Source organism: Mytilus galloprovincialis, chromosome 5, assembly GCF_965363235.1.
Source record: "Mytilus galloprovincialis chromosome 5, xbMytGall1.hap1.1, whole genome shotgun sequence".
Classification (NCBI taxonomy): Eukaryota; Metazoa; Mollusca; class Bivalvia; order Mytilida; family Mytilidae; genus Mytilus; species Mytilus galloprovincialis.
Genome location: NC_134842.1, coordinates 49294608 through 49318118, shown reverse-complemented (window position 1 = coordinate 49318118; position 23511 = coordinate 49294608). Strand labels below are relative to the sequence as shown.

The following is a 23511-nucleotide window of genomic DNA, read 5'->3' as shown; positions in this document are numbered from 1 at the left end:
ACACGGAATTTAGATACTTTCCGAAAAGTTTTTATTTTTCATTATCACATGTGCATACATTGCAAATGAAAGCTTATTTCAAAATAGTGTATATCATTTTGTTTTATATGTAACACTTTTTGATAAATTTTATTTCAAATTCGTGTATCGTTTCTTTTGTTGACTAATATATTATTTTAGTAATTACGACATTTTAAGACGTTTCGACCACTGGTTATTTCTTCTTCTCTATTATTATTCTAACCTGCATATGGTAGACAGTTCAATATTTGTTTTGTATATAGATAAAAGATAAGGAAAAACAAATACGTTCAATAAATATTTGTTCATATATTGCTAAATTGTACATTGCTAGATTTAAAAAAAACTTAATAGTAAAGTTGTCGAAACATATATCCCTTATGTGCTGGGAAACGTTGTAGATAAATTTGATACGATTGGTGTTCCATATATCATTGTGAGGCTATTAATAATGGGGTTATGTGTAATCTATGCTAACTGTATGGTCTATATAATTGTGAAAGGTAATGTTATTTATATTATAATTTGTTTCACACACTATTACAAATGATCGTTGTATGAATTATATGTCAATATTGTGATAAAACATTTTATTTACAAACTATTCGCATTTCTAGTTTAATTTGTTCAAATTGACATTTTACGAGTTCATATATACATGTGTATATGGGTCATTCCACACAGGTGATGACACTTTGGTTAACCTTAAACTTTGTGAGTTTATTTGTTGGATTTTTTTTATCGATCTTTTTTTTTGAATTACTTATGTATTAAAGAAATAAGAATTAAAATATATGAAAATAATGTTATATGTTATTGATATTGAATGTTATTGCATAAAACAATCAATTTTGCAAGCAAAATAGTGGCCTAAAAATGGGACACGACAAGGCAGTTAAGGTTCATCATAACAAATGGACAAATATGGCCGTATTTTCACCTCAAAAACTACACTGTGTACAGACTTACCTGTGCTGTTTTGAAAGTTTTAATGCCTAGCATCCACTAGATATATAAAAGTTAAATGCATTTTGTGTTAAAGAAAGATAAAATCTTTTTTGGTTTTTGCTGGGCATTTTTTTTTCCTTTCTGCAGAAGGTGTAAACATAAACAAACACCTGAATTACTTTGATACTGTCCACCCACTGACTCAGATGAACTCTTAAACTCACCTGTAGTTGTGAAGATACCTCTTGTCCATGTCAATTAAGGACAATCAAAACAGTACAAACCGGTTTTTAAAGGCAGTGCTTTAAGGCCTGACTTTCAAGTCATGAGGTACATCTTTTCATACGCAACGTCAAACAAATCTATATAGGGGGTCTTTTGGCCAGAAATAGATCCGGAAATGTTCAATTTTCTCTTCTCCTTTTTATGGTATGATATGGTTTTTGTTTCTTTCATTTACACTGGGAAATAAAGAAACGATCAGTGTGTGTTGTTCGTTTTAAAAAGAACTTGTTATTAATGTGTATTTTGCATTATAAGCAGTCAACCTGATTACAAACTATCATTATTTGTATTCCGTGTGGAAAGAAGTTGGGTCAATTTCGAGTGTTATCTGACATCTAAAGATTTTTTAATCAGTTCAAACGTTGATATAACAATGAAAGGTCGACTGAACATGATTAATATTGCATTTTCTATAATTCAAAGCGGAATTCGGTTTATGAACGAGAAACCGTAAGCGTTTTCAATTTCGTTAGTTATGTATGTTGTCTACGTATTATCCTGGTTCCCGCTACTACGTTCCCGGCATTAGCTATTTGATATATGTGTTACATTACGATCGGGTACCAGTCAATCTACACGTGTATGTGTATATGACTCTACGTTCTATGTTGATGTTGGGAGAATTTTGATTAAACTCTAAATGCTCATAGAATAAGAAATATAATCTAAACAGAATTTACCTCCTTCTGAATAATTTATTGCAATATAAATATAAAGAGAATTCTGACTTTTGTCAGAAATATTTTGTTCACGTGTGCAAAGGTAATCTTCTTCTTCTCTGGATCTTTACACCCTTTACACATAATCACGTGTGGCGGCCATATTGGTTTGTTTACATAATTGTGAAGAAGCCTCTAGAACTATGAGATAAACATAAATAGTCTTCCGAAAACGTAAACTTTATGCAATACTATTTTATCAATCATGATTATTTTCATAAATTTGAATTTGATTAATTAAAGAAATAAAATTATAACAATTACGATTTCAGATTAGAGATTCTACACAGACATGCTTTGATCTATTTATAGCCAAATTAGTTTACCTGTGTGAAAATGTAAAAATCGATATTAATTTGTTTTATACTAAACAAGTAAAGACAAACTATGGATGGAAGATAATAATTCACATAAATATTTCAGAATATTTGATTTATTAAGTCTCCCAAACAAAGTTTGGAGACTTATTGTTTTTGCTCAGTTCTTATTATTTTTCTTCTTCTTCTTCTTCTTCTTCTTCTTCTTCTTCTTCTTCTTCTTCTTCTTCTTCTTCTTCTTCTTCTTCCGCCACTTTAAAAATGAACTTGTCTGCAGCGTTTCTCAAAAACCGCTTGTCAGATTTACTTTGGGTTTCACAGAATGGTAGACTAATATGTCTAGGTGAGACATCAATCTTTTGTTTGTGCATTGGGTCTATTAAGGGATATTTTACGGGGTAGAAAGGAGGGAGGGGTTTACTATAGAACCCTATGGGATTTTATTTTCTAAACTTTTCAAACGAATATAACTGGAAAACTGTATGTGATAGATACATGCAATCTTCAGAAATGATTAAAGGACAATAAAACAAATCACATGAAATATAGGGGGATTCCCTGGAGGGTCATCCCCACCCCCTTTAATTTGAGAATATGCTTTTATCTTGTAAACAATCCAGATCCGAACCACTTAACCATATATATTCTAGAATGAGACGATAAAACAAATCAAATGAAATCAAAGGGAAGTCCCCGGTGGTCATCCCCACCCTGTTCAATTTGATAATGTGCTATTATCTTGTAAACGGTCCAGATCACCACCCCTAAACCATATATATTCTTGTAGGGGACAATAAAACAAATGAAATGAAATAAAAGGGAGGTCCCTAGGGGTCACCCCACCCCTCTTGTTTGAAAACTTATAAACCGTCAACATCCCCAACCCTTAACCATATATATTCTTGTATGGGACAATATAACTTATCAAATGAAATTAAAGTGAAGTTCCCGGGGGTCACCCCACCCTGTTCAATTTGAGAATGTACTATTATCTTGTAAACGGTTCAGATCCCCACCCCCTAAACCATATACATTCTTGTAGGGGACATTAAAACAATTGAAATGAAATAAAAGGGAAGTCCTCAGGGGGTCACCCCACCCCCTCTTGTTTGGAAACTTGTAAACCGTCAACATCCCCACCCCTAAACCATATATATTCTTGTAGGGGACAAGAAAACAATTGAAATGAAATAAAAGGGAAGTCCCGAGGGGGTCATCCCCATCCCCTCTTGTTTGAAAACTTTGTAAACGGTCAACATCCCCACCCCTTAACCATATATATTCTTGTGCGGGACAATAAAACTAATCAAATGAAATTAAAGGGAAGTTCTTGGGGGTCACCCCACCCCGTTCAATTTGAGAATGTGCTATTATCTTGTAAACAATCCAAATCCCCACCCCTAAACCATATATATTCTTGTAGAGGACAATAAAACAAATGAAATGAAATAAAATAAAAGGGAAGTCCCGAGGGGGTCACCCCACCCCCTCTTGTTAGAAAACTTGTAAACGGTCAAATCACCAACCCTAAATCATATATATTCTTGTATGGGACAATAAAACAAATCAAATGAAATGTAGGTAAAGACCCTTGGGGTCACCACCACCCCTCCTGTTTAAAAACTTGTAAATGGTGGAGATCCCCACCCCTAAGCCATATATATTCTTGTATGGGACAAAAAATCAAATCAAATTAATATGGAACCATATGAATGGCGAGTTATGGGAGCTTTGTTTGGGAGACTTCGTAACAGCATCCTGTTACAATTACTTCTTGTTTTAATAAATATAAGATTTAAAAACTGCAAGTGCAAACAAATTTAATCATAACATAATCAGCTGATAATTTTTTACCAAACATCGTGGTGATGTAACTGATAAAAATCACTCCATCAATCCTCCAGCCCTTTCACATATTAAGCAATAGATCTACTTATTATTGTAGAATATTCAATGAATATACATTCATCGTCTAATTAAATATATCGGGTAATCGGATATTTTTGCTGACATTTTGGGTATCCTATTGGCCGGAGTCTACTGTCATGATTGTACTACCATCAAGATAATAAATAGTATTTTTTTCCACTTATTTATTGACATAATACTTGTTGTAACATATTATATTTCTGTATGCTATTAAATCATTTAAAGGACAATGTACTATTTTTTTCACAAAGACCAACAAACAGGTTGTCCCCTCACTCCCCCCCCCCCCCCCCCATTATGAGTGATGTCCCTTAAATGAGGGACTGTGCCTAAAACAAGGGGTCATTTTAATGTTGAAAAAAAAGAAAGAAAATTTTAAAGATATTTAACTCAAAAGTGTGAAAATTCATTATATTTGGAACAACTTTTCTAAATAAGGGGTCAAATTAATAAAGAAGATTATATCTAAGTTTAGAAACATCACAAAATTCTTTTGACATGTTTAAATTTTTGACCATTTAATACTTAATAGATGCATAGTTCTTGGGGAAACATTTCATCAAATAATATGAATATAAAGGTGCTCATTTTTTACAGTAGGTTGTAATGTTCTTCCTATGAGGGTTACCCCTCATTTGGAATGTTGTTCCCAACCTGTTAAAGGTCCATCTCTGTGCATAATTCAAAATTGAAAATTTGAACAAGCATCTAATATTCTTCCACAAATAAATAAACCCTGGACTCCTAGCTACATGTTCGTCTTTTCTACCGATTTAATTACTAGAATCATGCAAAAAGACTTAAGAAAAAGGCATGTAAGTTTATTATACAAATATGACACTTTTTCTAGACAATCCAGATCGTGCAAAATGCTTAGCTAAAAATTGTAATGTTTAAAATTGTTGTTGTGCACTAAAAAAAACATGGGAACTTTCAAAAGTTGGCGGGTATCTATGTAACAAGTCTTACTATCTTTATGTCCCATTTATGGGCATTATGTTTTCTGGTCTGTCCGTCCGTCCTGCTTCAGGTTAAAGTTTATGGTCGAGCTAGTTTTTATGAAGTTGAAATCCAATCAACTTGAAACTTAGTACACGTGTGTTCCTTATGATATGATCTTTCTAATTTTACTGCCAAATTAAAGATTTTACCTAATTTTCACAGTCCATTGAACATAAAAAATGATTGTACACATGGCAAATCCATATATTTATGACACATTCTTGTTTGAAGAAAAAATAATACATCATAACGATAATGGAACAAAGCAGCCTGTGTTAGTGGTGCTTCTTTTATGGTAATTCAAGTTACCTTTTATTCACCTTCTTCCATATCAGAGCTATCAGCTCTTGGATTTGTACCTGTTAAGAGTCGTATACTAAATTTTATTTTTATATAAATAAATTTGTATTAGATTGGCGTTGCATCATTTTCTTCTATTGTCATAATTGTCTTAATTGCAAATATGGGAAGTGGTTAAAATGCTTATGAGACAGCTATTATAAATGACCACCAGATGTCATTGTTTTCTTAATTAAAAACTCCTCTTTCATTCATACCAGTACATTACTTTGTCATGTTTATACTGAAAAATAATTTTGTTTGGAGTTAGAAAAAATATGGTCATCAAAAGAGTTGACATGTTACTATGTACATTTACCATTATGTTACTTGATGTTCTTGCAATACACACAGTACGGTGACTAGTCAATCTTTGTGAACTACTTTTCATAGGATGGGAGTCATTGAATATGTGTATATAATCAATAATTAGAATAGTCTACTTATGTTAATAAGGAAAAGTTCTTTTATGTCTTAAAAATGCATTTCATGGCAAGGTACAGAAAATATACTGAAACAGTAGACTATGGGTGACTATAGGTGAACTAGGTACAAGAGAACTCTTAATCTTAAATACTACAAACCACCTCTGTATTATGGAAGATAATGATATAACTGGACTAGAAATACACACAACCTGTAATTAACTGCCTTTACAGCGCTTTCGCGCTTTGATTTACCTAAGGGAGCATCTCATAGTTATACCACAACTTAGTTAATTTTCAGACCTTTTGCATGAAGGAAAAAAAAATGCCCATCAAAATCCAAAATAGATTTTATATTTCTGAAACACAAAATGCATCATTTAACTTTATTATATCTAGTGGATGCCAGCCATTTAAACTTTTACAACTTCACAGGTAAGTTTGTACTCAAAGTAATTTTTGGTATGTTAAGTGAAAATGACTAATATTATGTTAATTACTTTATGGTAAAATTCAAAGACAGAGATGCTTCCAATGTGTTTCAGAAAGATTTTGTATGTCTTTTGCAGTCCAGAATTTTTATGCATTTTTTTCTAAAGGCAGTTTCGCTTGTTACAATCTTGTTTAAACACACTGTTGACATATATCATTTATTACTCCAAGTGTTTTTACTTTAACATACTGACATCATGCTTAATAGAAATATTATAATATTATTATACCAAATCATGTTAACTCTTTAACTCATATGAATAATGTGTGTACAGAGACATTTTAACGCCCGGTCCACAGAAGTTTAAACTTGTTTGGTATTTTCGTGTTCACATTGTAACGAATATTATCATGACATATACAATGATTTATTCAGATTGATTTTCAAACTGGAAATATGAAACCTTTTTCATACTTAGAGAAAAAAAATCACCCGTCCCTGAAGAATGATGAATGGTTGGTTCTATGGTCAAATGCAACTTCATAAGTACAACAAATCATTCTTCATAGATCGATTGATTGCTTCTTCCGTAACTCATATGGTTAAATTTGGGCTACTTTGCTAATTTGCATAGCGGCCATTTTTTCCTTATCATGACGAAATCCATAACAATAGGATTATACATGCCCCTTAAATATAAATACAAATATGCCAATGTCCATGTAGAATCAACAATTTGTCCTCATATGGCTTAATTGTACATGTTTTTTGGCTTTTGTCCGAGAACAAATGAACATTGTCTACCTTGAAAACTTTCGACCTTTTCAGTTTAAAAAATCGGAAACGTAACTGTAGTATAATTGCTATATAAAATAACGAAAAATCGTAAAAATGCAAAATTCAAAATAGAAATAAGGATACAAGAAGAGGTTTTTCATGATTTGTTTGCATGTAGGAAAACGACTTGCAGGTTGATGTTTCAGTTTAACATCTTATATCTTATCTGCTTTCTTAAGTTTTCAGCCAAATTAACTTAAAAACATGATGATTCATCCTGCCCTTTTCGTTAATAGTCTTATTTATAGCATTTTCCTTTAGAATATACACATATGCTATGTGTATATATCCGCCAAAAGAAGTTTTCAAAGACATGGTAATTTAATATCTAAGACGAGAAAAGAATGGATTATCCGTAAGTTTGATGTACAGTGAAACCTGCTCAAGAGACACCTGTATTAGGCAATCACCTCTGTCAAGAGACCACTATTTATAAATCCCCTAGTAGTGCATTTCATTTAAATGAACCTGTATTAAAAGACCACCTGTGTTAAAAGACCACTTATTTCCTCTCCCTTAGGTGGACTCTTACTACAGGTTTCACTCAATTTACAACTAGGGGAAGTAATTTAGCCAAAAGGGCCCAGGTCACATGGTGCAAATTATATGCATACAGTACCTAGGATTTAGCCATATGATCCTGTTGGAATTATTCAGGACGAGAAAAAATTTACATTTCATACGGTAGATAGGTTTCAAAGGTAGACCAGACCGTTTGTTTTTTCTCGTTTGAATTGTTTTACATTTTGTTATTTCGTGTCCTTTTATAGCTTACTATTTGGCATGGGTTCTGCACATTGTTGAAGGCCATACGGTGATCTATATTTATTAACTTAAGTTTTTTGTATCTTAGGAGAGTTGTCTTCTTGGCAATCACAACACATCTCATTATATAAACCTTATCGTTGCCATGACTCTCGCCAAATGTAATTAGACTTAAGATACATCGTTGTAATTACTGTAATTATTCATATTTTATAGAATGTTAAAAACTTTTGTTGCGAATGGTGAGTTACCTGGATCCATAACTGTAAAAGAATATCACGGACGTTATTTTCCAGCAAGTATTCCAGATATAGCTTCACAGTGGAAACTCATGCAGTCATTTGAAGCCGATTCCAATGATGTCATTATTTGTTCATATCCGAAATCAGGTATTTCGTTTAACGAGACGATTAAAAGATTTCTTACATGCAAAGGCAGTGTTTCAACAAATCTGTGAATTAACTGTTTTGTATAACCACTTTGATAAGAGGTATTAATTTACATGAAAATCGCAGAAGGCAAACACAATGACGTTTGTTCAGCAGTGCTTTTGTATCAAGTTTCATATCGTAGAGTGTAGACGAGCTACATACATGTATAATCCATATCTGGTACATAGATGTTATGATTGAAAAGATTCCGTCTAGAATATACACGTTGTCCTTGACTTATTTTCACGGTTCATTCGCATATACATGTATAAAAAATGTGGTATTTTTGCTAATGAGACCATAAACACAAAAAGACAAATATTATCCGTTACCTTCAACAGTGCGTTGAAAGCAAAATATTGTAAGTTGTAATAGGTCCCGTCATGAAAGATTTCTTAAACGCAAAAATTTTTTGTACATAAATTAGGCCTTTAGTTTTCTCGTTTGAATTGTTTTACATTTGTCATTTCGGGGCCTTTTAAAGTCATAAGAAACGAGTGACTGGTGAAAAATAATGTTCATCCAATTCTTGAACCAATGCATGTATATATCATAAACTTAGTCCTCTGTGCACGATTTTATCATTGTTTACGCAAATATGTGACCCGCCATGACATTTGGAGGCTTATGGAGGTAGAACGTCATTGTTAGAAAAATTATAAACATGATAAATATCGAGATTCAATGAAATACGTATTTGTGAAGAAGAGATAAACACTTTCCTTGGCTTCTTGTTTGCTGACGCCGAACTATACATCATATATAGTTTTAAAGAAGTCTTACTTCATCGTTGAAGTGAAAAATATTTGAATCTACCATTTTAAATTGATACAAAAAAACAAAATCAAATTTATGCTCTATAGATTTCCTTTCATAAATGAAATCTGAAATATATCCATAACGAATGTACCGTATCCACGATCTCATATAAGATAATATCTACTTATAAACTGTTACGCGTCGCATACTAAGTATAGAGACGTGCATAATAAATCTAAATTAAAAAAAAAGGAATTCTTAAAACTTACTTTGACAAATTTTAAACTAACTTCATTTCAATAAGTTTAAATTACATGTTTTAAAATAGAGCTACAAAAAAAAATGCTCTGCTTTATAAATCTTCTTTCATAAATGGAGTCTGAAATATATCCATAATAAATGCACCGTATCAAATGCATATATGAGAACACCTACTTATAAACTGTTACGCGTCGGATACTATGTTTAGAGACATGCATGATAAATCTAAATTAAAAGACGAATTTAAAAAAAAGAAATTCTTAAAGCTTACTTTGACAAATTTTAAACTAACTTCATTTCAACAATTTTAATTACATGTTCTAAAATAGAGCTAAGAATTGTTTGTATTGTAGTAAATTTAAGTCTTTGAAATTTTATTCAAATAAGTTATTGAACATTACTAAGAGCCAATAAATACAATAATTTTATATTTTATAAATTAGTTCCTTCAATAAATTAAAGCCGTCATAGAACAGTCTCATTTTCATACCGATATTCGAAATGACTCGTTGCATTGCCATTAAAATAAATATGTCATAACAACATGACAGAGAGTTTTGTTTTGGAATATTCAAAATAAATATACAAAAAGCAAATTTTAGACAATGTACTCTCCTAAGCCTGGAAGTGGCTAGTCACATATAGTTAACGGCGTTTTTCTTACAATGACGTTCTACCTCCATAAGCCTGGATATGTCGTGGCTGGTCACATATATCGTATAATCGTCAATTTTTTTTCTATCTGTCTGTTATGATTTAACAAATATGACTACTCATTAAATGCCGTGTTTTGAAGCCGAGGTTTATCGATTGTCACCTTATAGTAAATAATCAACAAAAAGCATGGGTACGTAGCACGTGTTTAACATATACAATCAGGTAATTGTTTATTTTAATGACAGATTCATGCATATTGCTATCATCGGATTTTTACGAAAAGGGTCACGCTTAGGTCACTATGCATACGGAAAATATGTCGGCGGATTGCTTTCTGGCAGCAAGCAATTAAAAATAAGAAAACTTCTTCTTAATGTGGACAAATTAAAAAATTTTCCTCAGAAAAAAGTATATGTACATAAGTTGTATAATGAAAACTATCAATTTAATTTAAAAAAAAACCATATGCATATTTTTTTTTATTTGAGGTTTCAGCTGACTATGCGGTATGGGCTTTGCTCATTGTTGAAGGTCGTACAATGAGCTATAGTTGTTAAATTTCTGTGTCATTTTGTCCTATTTAAAGAGTTGTCCGTCTCATTGGCAATCCGGCGTACCACATCTACTTTTTTTATATGACAAAGGACAAGGTTCACTTATGGCACAATATGGCCTAAATATCAACTTTATCATAAAAACCCCAAAAGGTCACAATTTGATTGCGTAAATGGGTCTATTTCAAAAGACTTAATGCTAAATAAATCAGTTCTTTTCATAAAAGTACATAATATTCTCCAAAGTAGGCCCATTTTGGGACATTTTTGTCAAAATATGGTAAATTTGTTCAATTTTTAGACCTAACAGCTTTAGGAAAACATTGGCCGCCACCTATGATCCAAAATGTTTTGAAGCCAAAAGATTCGAATTTTAATATAGAATTCATCAATATAAAGACTTTTTGGATCGTGGATGGAGGCCAAGGTTAATTATTCCAATAACAATTAAAATTGTGGAAAAATTTGACCAAAATTGACCAAAAATATAAATAATGTATATTTCAGGGGTCATAGCTTTATAAGTTTAAAAGGAAGTTGCCAATAAAATATATTTTTATATTGATAGTATTGTCACAAGTATTTCTATGCAAAATTTGTAATTTATTGGCCCGATTTTAAAAACGTCAAAAATTTAGGGCCAATTTTAACCCTTCGTGAATCTTCTCCTTTGATTTATCTGACCTTGACCTTAATTTGATGATTCAATGGTTAAAATCAAATTGCATTTTGAATAATAGTTTTGTTTCTTACTAGATACTGTAAATTGTATACCAACTAAATTTGGGTATAATACCGTTGTATCTTTTAAGCAGCTTGATATATTGACCACTGTGTATTGATAGAAGATTTCATACAGATAAGTTTGTACAAAGCCCAAAAGTAAATTATACAGAAATAATAGAAACATTTAAGAATGACCGATTCCCACATTATTTAATGAATGGCTATTATTCATTTTGAATTTGTTGAACCATAAAATTAATTTTTGACTCTTCACATTGAATAATCCGCGAAGCGGATTTTGTAAAATGTGAAGAGTCAAAAATTAATTTTATGGGTCAATAAATTCAAAATAAATTTTTGCCATTCATTATAAATAAATTTCTATCAAAATTAAGGCTCAAAGAATTTTTTATATTATTTATATTAACAATAACAACGTACGTACACAAATGTTGGCGTATGAATCGAAACGTCAGAGTGGGCGTGTCGCCATAAAAATTGACAACATTGAAAATATAACTAATACTTTTAAACAATCAGAAGACAGTAAATACACCAAATTTATTTATTTTGTTTTGATACCCTTATGCTCGTTATTTGATATACATGTAGTCTTCGGCATGGATGAAGCGTATTTAAGCAAACACCAATCTGTGAGTAATGATCATGATTTCAGGTTTTCATTGGATATGGGAAGTAGTGACGATGCTATTTAATAACACATCGAATATTTCAAAGGAACTACCAGCGAAATATGTTTTAGAATTTGGCGCTGTTAGTAAAGTGCAACAGTCACCACCACCAAGAGTTCTAGGAAGCCATTTGTATTACGAGGAACTTCCGGTTTCAATCAGACAAAAGAAATGCAGACTAATTAATGTTATAAGAGACCCAAGAGCTGTGGCAGTTTCAAGTTTTCATTTCTTTACAAAAATAAAAGAAGCTAAATTGAAAGGCACCTGGTCTGGTTATCTGAATCTATTTTTAGACGGTAAAGGTAAGATTACATTGTAACATAAATATTCGCTGGTTACAATTTTGATGCACTTCTATAAATATATACTTATCGATTATTTCTTTCGTAGTTTTGAAAGTTCATGCTTTTTAAATCCGCAAATTTACAACTAAGGGACGACATCAAAAGATCGATGTAGGATAAAAAACTTAAATCAAATAGTTTGGGGGTGGGGGGGGGGGTCAACATTGCTGCAAGTTTTGTTAATCTAAAATCAATTTTACATATATCCTTATAGGTAAATCAATTTTTCCCAAATTAAGTTAAGAAGGGGGGTAGGGGGGTCGGCGAAAAAACTATGTGAATTAAGTTTTTTATCCTACATTGAACTTTTGATGTCGTCCCTAACTAGTAATTTAATCGTTAAAAGAATATTGTTAAAAATAATTTACACAACATCATACTTAAGCTACAGAATGAGCAATAATTATTATCACGAAAGTAGATCAACAACTTTTCTCCGAATAGTCTAGTCATTGTATGGCTTATTAAAGGTCAAATAAGATTCATTGATTGATTTATGGTGAACGCCACTTTCAGCACTATTGTTTTATTAGGTGGCGGTCAGTCTTTATTGGTGAAGGAAGCCAGAGAGAACCACCGACCTTTCGTAGGAAAACTGATAATCATAGTCAACAAAGATTGGATTCGATCGCACCTGCTACGTGCGGGCTTCGAAGTCGCAACCTCGGTGTTGACAGGCTATTGTTACAGTGATTTGAATACTCAGATCACTTGGCCATCGCGGTCCTTCAAACAAGCAAGGAAGAATCACATATTGTGTTTGCCAAATACAAAACAAAAAAGGAATTTGCCAAACTTAAAAACAGTGGTTACGTCGTCCTTTTTAGGATACGTTGAGTTTTGCAAAGCAACGTCTCCGTTGTTTCGGAGTCTGGTAATTTGCACTAGATACAATTAAATTGTTTTTTTTTCTTCTTTTAACAGTATTTAGGACATTTGCTACTGACATGTGCCGAAAAGCTATATCATTATCAACAGAGAGATGCATGCATCAGTATTGCACGTGATGATTTTCTTATATCAGTAAAAAATATTAAGCATATTATATTACTAATTCAAATAACTTGTTTGAGATTTAAAGGCCGTTTCCTATATAAATTTGAAAAGATATTGACCTACTGTGATTAGGTGTTTAAAAAGTCAATCAAACAAATATACATTTACAGAATAATATCTTGTTTTATTAACTAATAATACATGTCTACTTTAGTTATGTTCAACGACTGGTTTCATCATGCACAATTATGGGAGAGCGTAAGACAAAGCAATTCTGATAATCCCATACATGTTCTTTACTATGAAGACGCAAAAAAGGTATGTATTAGTATTAATATAACTGGAGTTATGAACCAATGATTATGACATTTTCACATAATAAAGATGAAAAACCCAATCCCGTGTCTTTATGCGTTTGATATACAGTAGTTAGAGCATGTAGAAGTTTCCGTCCTTGTGTCCTAAATTTGTGTCCGACGTGTTTTGTTTTATTTGCTTTTGCACAAAATGGTCTCTGTCACATTAGTAAAATGCAGTACACATTATTAGAGATTTTTAATCGCTTCTTTTACTCAACTCATTTTAATAATTTTAAACTTTTTTATAAATCTTTACCATATATTGGTTCATCAAATTTTTTTTCTCTTTTTTCGAATTATTATTTTGATTTCCCTTATCAAATCATGGACTTTGTAAACAGGGTGTGAACTTTGCTCCCAATACCTCTTCTTTAATCTTTTAAACAAAAAATACATTATTTGAATAATTTTTAACACTGGATTTAGTACGGTCAACGTTCATTGAAATCGTTCATTGAAATCTATTAGAGTGTTGGCAAACATGTATAAACCAAACCAACATTGACAATATACTCAAGAAGACCAGATATAATTAGATAAAATATGATAACAACAGGAAAATAAAAAAGTCCGTTTGAGATAAGAAAAAATTATAAACTTTGGTATAAGAGAAAATGTCTGATGCCACTGCTGGTGGACGTTTCGTCCCCGAGGGTATCACCAGCCCAGTAGTCAGCACTTTGGTGTTGACATGAATATCAATTATATGGTCATTTTTATAAATTTTCTGTTTACAAAACTTTGAATTATTAAAAAATTTAAGGATTTTCTTACCCCCAGGAGTAGATTACCTTAGCCGTAATTGGCACAACTTTTTGGAATTTTGAGTTTTCAATGCTCTTCAACTTCGTATTTGTTTGGCTTTTTAACTGTTTTGATCTGAGCGTCACTGATGAGTCTTATGTAGACGAAACGCGCGTCTGGCGTATAAAATTATAATCCTGGTACCTTTGATAACTATTTACACCACTGGGTCGATGCCACTGCTGGTGGACGTTTCGTCCCCGAGGGTATCACCAGCCCAGTAGTCAGCACTTTGGTGTTGACATGAATATCAATTATATGGTCATTTTTATAAACTTTCTGTTTACAAAACTTTGAATTATTAAAAAATTAAAGGATTTTCTTACCCCCAGGAGTAGATTACCTTAGCCGTAATTGGCACAACTTTTTGGAATTTTGGGTTTTCAATGCTCTTCAACTTCGTATTTGTTTGGCTTTTTAACTGTTTTGATCTGAGCGTCACTGATGAGTCTTATGTAGACGAAACGCGCGTCTGGCGTATTAAATTATAATCCTGGTACCTTTGATAACTATCAAGTCAAATTGTATGTTGATATTAATACATTATAAATGGTTTTTCAAGCGAGAGGATTTATCTCAGCTACAATCTAATCGAAGGGCGACAGGCCTGAGATGAAATGTGGCCGAGAAACATCATCCAGTTTAAAAGACCATTAGTAATCTGTTTACAACTATTTTGACTATAATATCAAGATGTTTACATTGACAACGGCATGTGTGCTCTTATTTTCTGGCGACAATTTCTTTTTCAAGCAAGAAGCATTACATGAAAAATGACATCACAAAACAAGATCAAAGAAAAAATACACAAAATAGCGGTAATTAATATTATATTCATATTTGAGTTTCTGTCAGTAAAAAAATCTTATTGACGGTTACCCGTACAAACTATCTTCGTTTGATCAAATATACCAGGAAGTCGTTATAAGCACTTTGAAAATCCGATACTTAAAAATCAACCAATCCGTATTCTTTATGTCTTCAGAAATAAATAAAAATCCATTAAAAAGCCCAAATTGAAAAAAAAAGCAAAGGTTTAGTTTACGACATATTTATTCTAATTGATTAAATTAAAAAATATATGAGACATTAATGTTTAAAACATGGTCAATCTTTGATTGTACTTTATTTTTTTGTTTTTACTACAGGGCTTTATAGTGTCCACATTATATCTTTCCTATACTTTTCATTTCTATGTAACTTACAGTAACAAAATAAATCTGTCTTGTACATAACCTTTCAGTGGTCAACACTGATCCTATTTAATTTGTGTTTGCAAATGACAACATAAATAAGAAGATGTGGTATGAGTGCCAATGAGACAATTATTCATCCAAGTCACAGTGTGTAAAAAGTAAGCAAATATAGGTCAAAGTACAGCCTTAAACACGAAGCCTTGGCTCACACCAAACTATAGAGAGTCCCAAAATGACTAGTGTAAAACAATTCAAACAGGAAAACCAAGGGATATGCATTGTTTTCCATGAATATATGTGCAATCCGTTTATCTGGATGTCCAATCTCAGACATCTTGTCAGTAGGTGTTCGTCTGCCTCTGTTGTCTATTTCTGAGTAGTTGCAACACATATATACAGGAAACCAGAAAACGCGTAGGGAAATTTCTCTCCTATTTGTTTAACACGACTCTACAGAAGTTTACTTCTTAGCTGAGTTGCTGTAGTATCTGTCATCTAAAATATTAATTGTAATTCAAATAATACAGATTTTTATTTCTCTTGTATTTAAAAAAAGTATTCATGTGTTTCCAACTTTCTTATGATTCAGGCAAAGGTTTGCTTTTGTTGCATTTGCTTTGATCTATTCAGTAAGGAAAAAAGTATCATGGCTGTGTTGATTTCGATGTCCAATACATTTTGTTTTGCAGAATCCATTTTATGAGTTTAAAAGACTCGCTCGATTTCTTCAGCTAGATGTAAAAGAATCTACAATAATGGCCATTGCAGAAAAAACAAAGTTTTCGGAAATGAAAGCACCCAAAGAGGCAGCAATTGGACACAATTTTGGAAACGCATTTGCAGGCAATAAATATCCTTTATATAGAAAAGGTCAGTTTATAACTGTTTGATGTTATGTTTCCCGAGCGCACTTATACTAACAACAGTATGCAGAGTGTAGGAACTCACTTAAACAGAATTTTACGTCAATATTTTGAAAATTTTCAGTTTGTACTGATTTGTTAATTCCGATAAGCATTTAGCATTGTTAGCTCACCTGGCACTTTAGGTCACATCGACATATAGTTGAAAGTTGTAATAGCTTCTGTTTGTTTCGGTCAGATGTGCTCCTTTTCACTATTATGATGGCTGTTAAGTGTGCTGTTTATTTCTTTGATTTTGATGTTTAATTGGACAACTTGTTCTTCTACTTCTTTGTCTTGTGTAATAAAGTTGTCGAGTTTTGTGGTATTTCTCTTTATGGCAATGGTATAAGGAGTAGACTGGCGTTTCTGGTATGGTTACCCTACAGTTATTGATTTTTTGAATTAACTCAATGCATTAATGGTAGTATTGATTGGTGTTGTATATTCCATCGGTGTCCATGTACTGTGCAAAGTTTAATAACTAAGTTAAATGCTATAAATAGAATCGATATTACATTATGTACTGAGGGTTCAAATACAAATGCAGATATATTGAAATATCATTTATTTAAACTTGATAAGATATATGAGTAGATATAAGAAGATGTGGTATGAGTGCCAATGAGACAACTCTCTATCCCAGTCACAATTTATAAAAGTAAACCATTATAGGTCAAAGTACGGTCTTCGACACTGAGCCTTGGCTCACACCGCACAGTAAGCTATTAAGGGCCCAAAAATTACTAGTTTAAAACCATTCAAACGGGAAAACCAACGGTCTAATCTATATAAAAAACGAGAAACGAGAAACACTTATGAACCTCATCATCAAACGACAACTACTGAACATCTGATTCCTGACTTAGGACAGGTGCAAACAATAAGATACATTTTTAATACCGCTTTTTCTGGTGCCATATAAAGGGATATGACTCCTTCAGCAAGATGCATGAACAGAGCAGGAACTGCCGATTCTTCTTGAGACCATCAGTTCATTCCGGTTTTTGATGGGTACTCTGCAGTCTGTGTAGTGTATTTTCGACTTTGTATGTCTGTTAGTCTGTTCATTTGTTCAAGGCACGGATTTTATTAATTACAAATACTACCTCATATTCTGATTGCTGTTTCGATACTTGGATGTAAACTAAACCCCTACCTGCCACAAAAAAGATCTTTCCTTTAGTTTTCTCATAAAAAAAATATTAGAATAAAAGAGAAGAATATACCAATGCGGCAGTTAGAAATTGCGAAGGTAGGACATACAATACTATTGCCATAAAAAAACAGTCAAGTAATAACAAATACTACAATTAGTATAACATGTAACTGCTCAGAACACTTTAAGTTGAACATTATAAACCTCCCCATTAAGATACCCCCAATAAAAAATGTAAAATATAAATGCTGAACTCCAAGGTAAGCTCAAAAAGGGGAAGTCCATAAACACTGACAATATTAAAACGTCATACTACATCAACTAAGAGAACCAATGATGGACAACTATCATACTACATCAACTAAGGGAACCAATGATGGACAACTATCATACTACATCAACTAAGGGAACCAATGATGGACGTAAGACTACATCAACTAAGGGAACCAATGATGGACAATTGTCAGACTACATCAACTAAGGGAACCAATGATGGACAACTATCATACTACATCAACTAAGGGAACCAATGATGGACGTAAGACTACATCAACTAAGGGAACCAATGATGGACAATTGTCAGACTACATCAACTAAGGGAACCAATGATGGACAACTATCATACTACATCAACTTAGGGAACCAATGATGGACAACTATCATACTACATCAACTAAGGGAACCAATGATTGACGTAAGACTACATCAACTAAGGGAACCAATGATGGACAACTATCATACTACATCAACTAAGGGAACCAATGATGGACGTAAGACTACATCAACTAAGGGAACCAATGATGGACAATTGTCAGACTACATCAACTAAGGGAACCAATGATGGACAACTATCATACTACATAAACTAAGGGAACCAATGATGGACAACTATCATACTACATCAACTAAGGGAACCAATGATGGACAACTATCATACTACATCAACTAACGGAACCAATGATGGACGTAAGACTACATCAACTAAGGGAACCAATGATTGACAACTGTCAGACTACATCAACTAATTTTAAGGGAACCAATTTTGGACAACTGTCAGACTACATCAACTAAGGGAACCAATGATGGACAACTGTCAGACTACATCAACTAAGGGAACCAATGATGGACAATTGTCATACTACATCAACTAAGGGAACCAATGATGGACAACTGTCAGACTACATCAACTAAGGGAACCAGTGATGGACAACTGTCAGACTACATCAACTAAGGGAACCAATGATGGACGTAAGACTACATCAACTAAGGGAACCAATGATGAACAATTGTCATACTACATCAACTGAGGGAACCAATGATGGACAACTGTCAGACTACATCAACTAAGGGAACCAATGCTGGACAAATGTCATACTACATCTACGAATTGAACCAATGATGTAAACTAAACCCCTACCTGCCACAAAAAAGATCTTTCCTTTAGTTTTCTCATAAAAAATATTAGAATAAAAGAGAAGAATATACCAATGCGGCAGTTAGAAATTACGAAGGTAGGACATACAATACTCTTGCCAAAAAAAAACAGTCAAGTAATAACAAATACTACAATTAGTATAACATGTAACTGCTCAGAACACTTTAAGTTGAACATTATAAACCTCCCCATTAAGATACCCCTAATAAAAAATGCAAAATATAAATGCTGAACTCCAAGGTAAGCTCAAAGAGGGGAAGTCCATAAACACTGACAATATTAAAACGTCATACTACATCAACTAAGGAAACCAATGATGGACAACTATCATACTACATCAACTAAGGGAACTAATGATGGACAACTATCATACTACATCAACTAAGGGAACCAATGATGGACGTAAGACTACATCAACTAAGGGAACTAATGATGGACGTAAGACTATATCAACTAAGGGAACCAATGATGGACAACTGTCAGACTACATCAACTAAGGGAACCAATGATGGACAATTGTCATACTACGTCAACTAAGGGAACCAATGATGGACAACTGTCATACTACATCAACTAAGGGAACCAATGATGGACGTAAGACTACATCAACTAAGGGAACCAATGATGGACAACTGTCAGACTACATCAACTAAGGGAACCAATGATGGACGTAAGACTACATCAACTAAGGGAACCAATGATGGACAATTGTCATACTACATCAACTAAGGGAACCAATGATGGACGTAAGACTACATCAACTAAGGGAACCAATGATGGACAACTGTCCGACTATATCAACTAAGGGAACCAATGATGGACAATTGTCATCCTACATCAACTAAGGGAACCAATGATGGACGTAAGACTACATCAACTAAGGGAACCAATGATGGACAACTGTCATACTACATCAACTAAGGGAACCAATGATGGACAACTATCATACTACATTAACTAAAGGAACCAATGATGGACGTAAGACTACATCAACTAAGGGAACCAATGATTGACAACTGTCAGACTACATCAACTAAGGGAACCAATGATGGACGTAAGACTACATCAACTCAAGGAACCAATAATGGACAATTGTCATACTACATCAACTAAGGGAACCAATGATGGACGTAAGACTACATCAACTAAGGGAACCAATGATGGACAACTGTCATACTACATCAACTAAGGGAACCAATGATGGACAACTATCATACTACATTAACTAAAGGAACCAATGATGGACGTAAGACTACATCAACTAAGGGAACCAATGATTGACAACTGTCAGACTACATCAACTAAGGGAACCAATGATGGACGTAAGACTACATCAACTCATGGAACCAATGATGGACAATTGTCATACTACATCAACTAAGGGAACCAATGATGGACGTAAGACTACATCAACTAAGGGAACCAATGATGGACAACTGTCCGACTATATCAACTAATGGAACCAATGATGGACAATTGTCATACTACATCAACTAAGGGAACCAATGATGGACGTAAGACTACATCAACTAAGGGAACCAATGATGGACAACTGTCATACTACATCAACTAAGGGAACCAATGATGGACAACTGTCAGACTACATCAACTAAGGGAACCAATGATGGACAACTGTCATACTACATCAACGAAGGGAACCAATGATGGAAAAACAACTGTCAGACTACATCAACTAAGGGAACCAATGATGGACAACTGTCATACTACTGACTTGGAACAGGCATTTTTTCGAAGGAGATGGTGGGTTGAATAAATGAGTGGATTCTGGTGCAAATCAAGTGCAGTTCAAGGTCCAGAAAATATTGTTTTCGTAAATTGTTGTTTATTTCAAATTAAACCAGACAAAACATGTACATTTCATTTAATGTTCATAATTTCACATGTCTGTGTCGTCATGTTCACATCAAAATTTAATTTCCGCAGTAAAATGAACACACTGATAATGTACAATGATATATATTATCACGCACAAAGTGTTGTGGTAGAAACATTGATAAAGGAAACCCACAGTCAAATTTTAGACACCATTTATTTTTGTTTTAACATATATATGTATATGCTATCTTGTTTTATATAGGTCGAGAGGACGATTGGAAATCTTATTTTACATTGCAACAAAATGCTCAATTTGAACAGATTTACAAAGAAAGGATGCAGTACAACAAATTGCAGCTAAAATCTGTCGTAATCCCCGGCAATAACGATACTGGCTGTGTAGAGGATACTCGATATGGATCAAAGTTGTAACAATTTATGTTAATAAATATATTACTTGTTTATGTCTTTCATCATTATCTACACAACTACATTTTAAATAAAATACGTCAAAACTATCCGAGTTATATTTTATTCTATATATGAAGAGTTTTTGCAAAATTTAAAAATGGTTAAAAAAAACTTTTCATATCTAAAACCATACAACTGGCATCAATATAAAAAGATAGAAAGTATAGGTTCCTTTATGAAATAGTCTTTAGTACTAAAAGTTGCTGGCACGCGATTGAATTATAAACTGAACAATTTTGTTTAATTACGTATGATTTATTCTTATCATTTATACATATATTTGTTGTGCCATGTTTGACTATTTTATCACAAATCTTAAAAGTTGATTTACATGAACATAAAGTGATATTTAGTAACGATTTTTTACACATGTTCAGTTGTTAACTATTATGCCTAGTTCGTATTTTTACTGTAAAATCTTATGTGCTTACATTTACTAACTTGATTAATATGTTTAAGTAAATGATTTGTATCATAATAAAAGGTATTGAGATTCTATATAATGATTATCTTTCCTTTTTTATGATGCCTTATAAGCGGATGTGACTCATTTTAACTTAAGGAACTCGGGGGAAATGTTTGTACTTCTGGACCACATCAGTACAACACAGTTTTTGATGGCACCATGTTACTCATTACTAGTGTGAAAATATGTTGTGACTGGTGCATATCTATTTGTCTGTTTCTTTCGGTCAGGGCGTGCGTAGTTTTTCTTCTGTTTTTTTTTTTTGTTTTTTTAATATGAACCAATTTTTTTATATTCGCCTTATTTTAATTTGGCAATGTATTAAACCAAACACATGTACATATCAAAAAACATATCAGCTCTTGCTTACAATACTTCACTTTATTTGGACCGAGATACATAACTCAAAATTGCTCCTTGTAAAAGACGAAGTTTTTCAATAACACACTCCTGGATAAACCGACCGTAAGATCTAAAAGCATAGCAAAGTGTATTTTATTTGGAATGTTTCTTTTCTAGCCCTCAAGCCCTCAAAATTATTGTATTTAATATTATGAAATCTATTAAGTGCAAACACTTTTTCATTTTCTGATTACCAATTCGTACAAAGATGTGAACAACTGCACTTCCCGCACAAAGAGCGAACTTTTCGCAAGTTGTTTTATAAACATATGCATGTTGTTGTTATTCAGTGACCAAAAAGGGAGTAAGACCCCAATCAGGAAATAAAAAAAAAACAAAGATAGACAATACTTTTGACAAAAGAAAAATATAAACCTTCAAGCAGAACAAAAAATTTACGGCACAAATTAGTTGAGGTAGAGAGCATGACACTTGCAAATGCATGTTTTATGTCGTTTCAGGTCCACTAAATAATGTTTTTTTCGTAAAGTTACATACTAGTAATAAATTTAACAGACGATATATGATTATATGTACATTCAAATGTGTTGACCCTTTTGTCAGTTCTAAAAATATTAATGACGTCATGGTGACATCATTGATTACAATGTTGTAATAAAATCAATATACTGTGTTATCCTTTTTTATGAGATGAAACTTACACTGAACAGTGTTCCATTGAAAAGGTACGTAAGGTCAGCAAATACGTAAAAAGCTTATAATGTTGTACATTTAAGTAATCATTATGTTATTTATAGAATATGGTGTTAATAATCAGTCTTTGATTCTTCTATTAATTATAAACAACTTTTAAGACACCGGGCTATTAAGAGCTCGACATTTATTATAGTCTCATTTCTGTATTTTAATACTGGATGTTGCTTTATAAATGTCATTTGTTGCATTTTATTGACTCTTGTTCAATATCAACGAAACATTTTTGTTCTCAGTTAAATGTTAACGTATATTTCTTTTATCTTTTATATCTATATCTAATATTGAAAATAAATCAACTGTCTATCATCGGATTACAATAAA

The 23511-nt window shown here is 32.7% G+C and overlaps 1 protein-coding gene across 2 annotated transcripts; it reads left to right on the top strand.

The window, feature by feature from the left end:
- The first annotated feature begins 462 nt into the window (after window positions 1–462).
- On the top strand, window positions 463–21569 carry LOC143075964 (sulfotransferase 1B1-like). 2 transcript variants are annotated; one of them, XM_076251573.1, is made up of 6 exons: window positions 463–524; window positions 8237–8409; window positions 12085–12405; window positions 13658–13761; window positions 16492–16672; window positions 21397–21569. In XM_076251573.1, exons 2-6 carry the CDS (start codon window positions 8238–8240, stop codon window positions 21564–21566), a joined length of 948 nt encoding a protein of 315 aa, XP_076107688.1. In that variant the 5' UTR covers window positions 463–524; window position 8237; the 3' UTR covers window positions 21567–21569. The 2 variants fall into 2 exon arrangements, with proteins under 2 accessions (XP_076107688.1, XP_076107689.1); XM_076251574.1 differs by lacking the exon at window positions 463–524 and having other exon boundaries at window positions 8198–8409.
- The last annotated feature ends 1942 nt before the right edge of the window (window positions 21570–23511 follow it).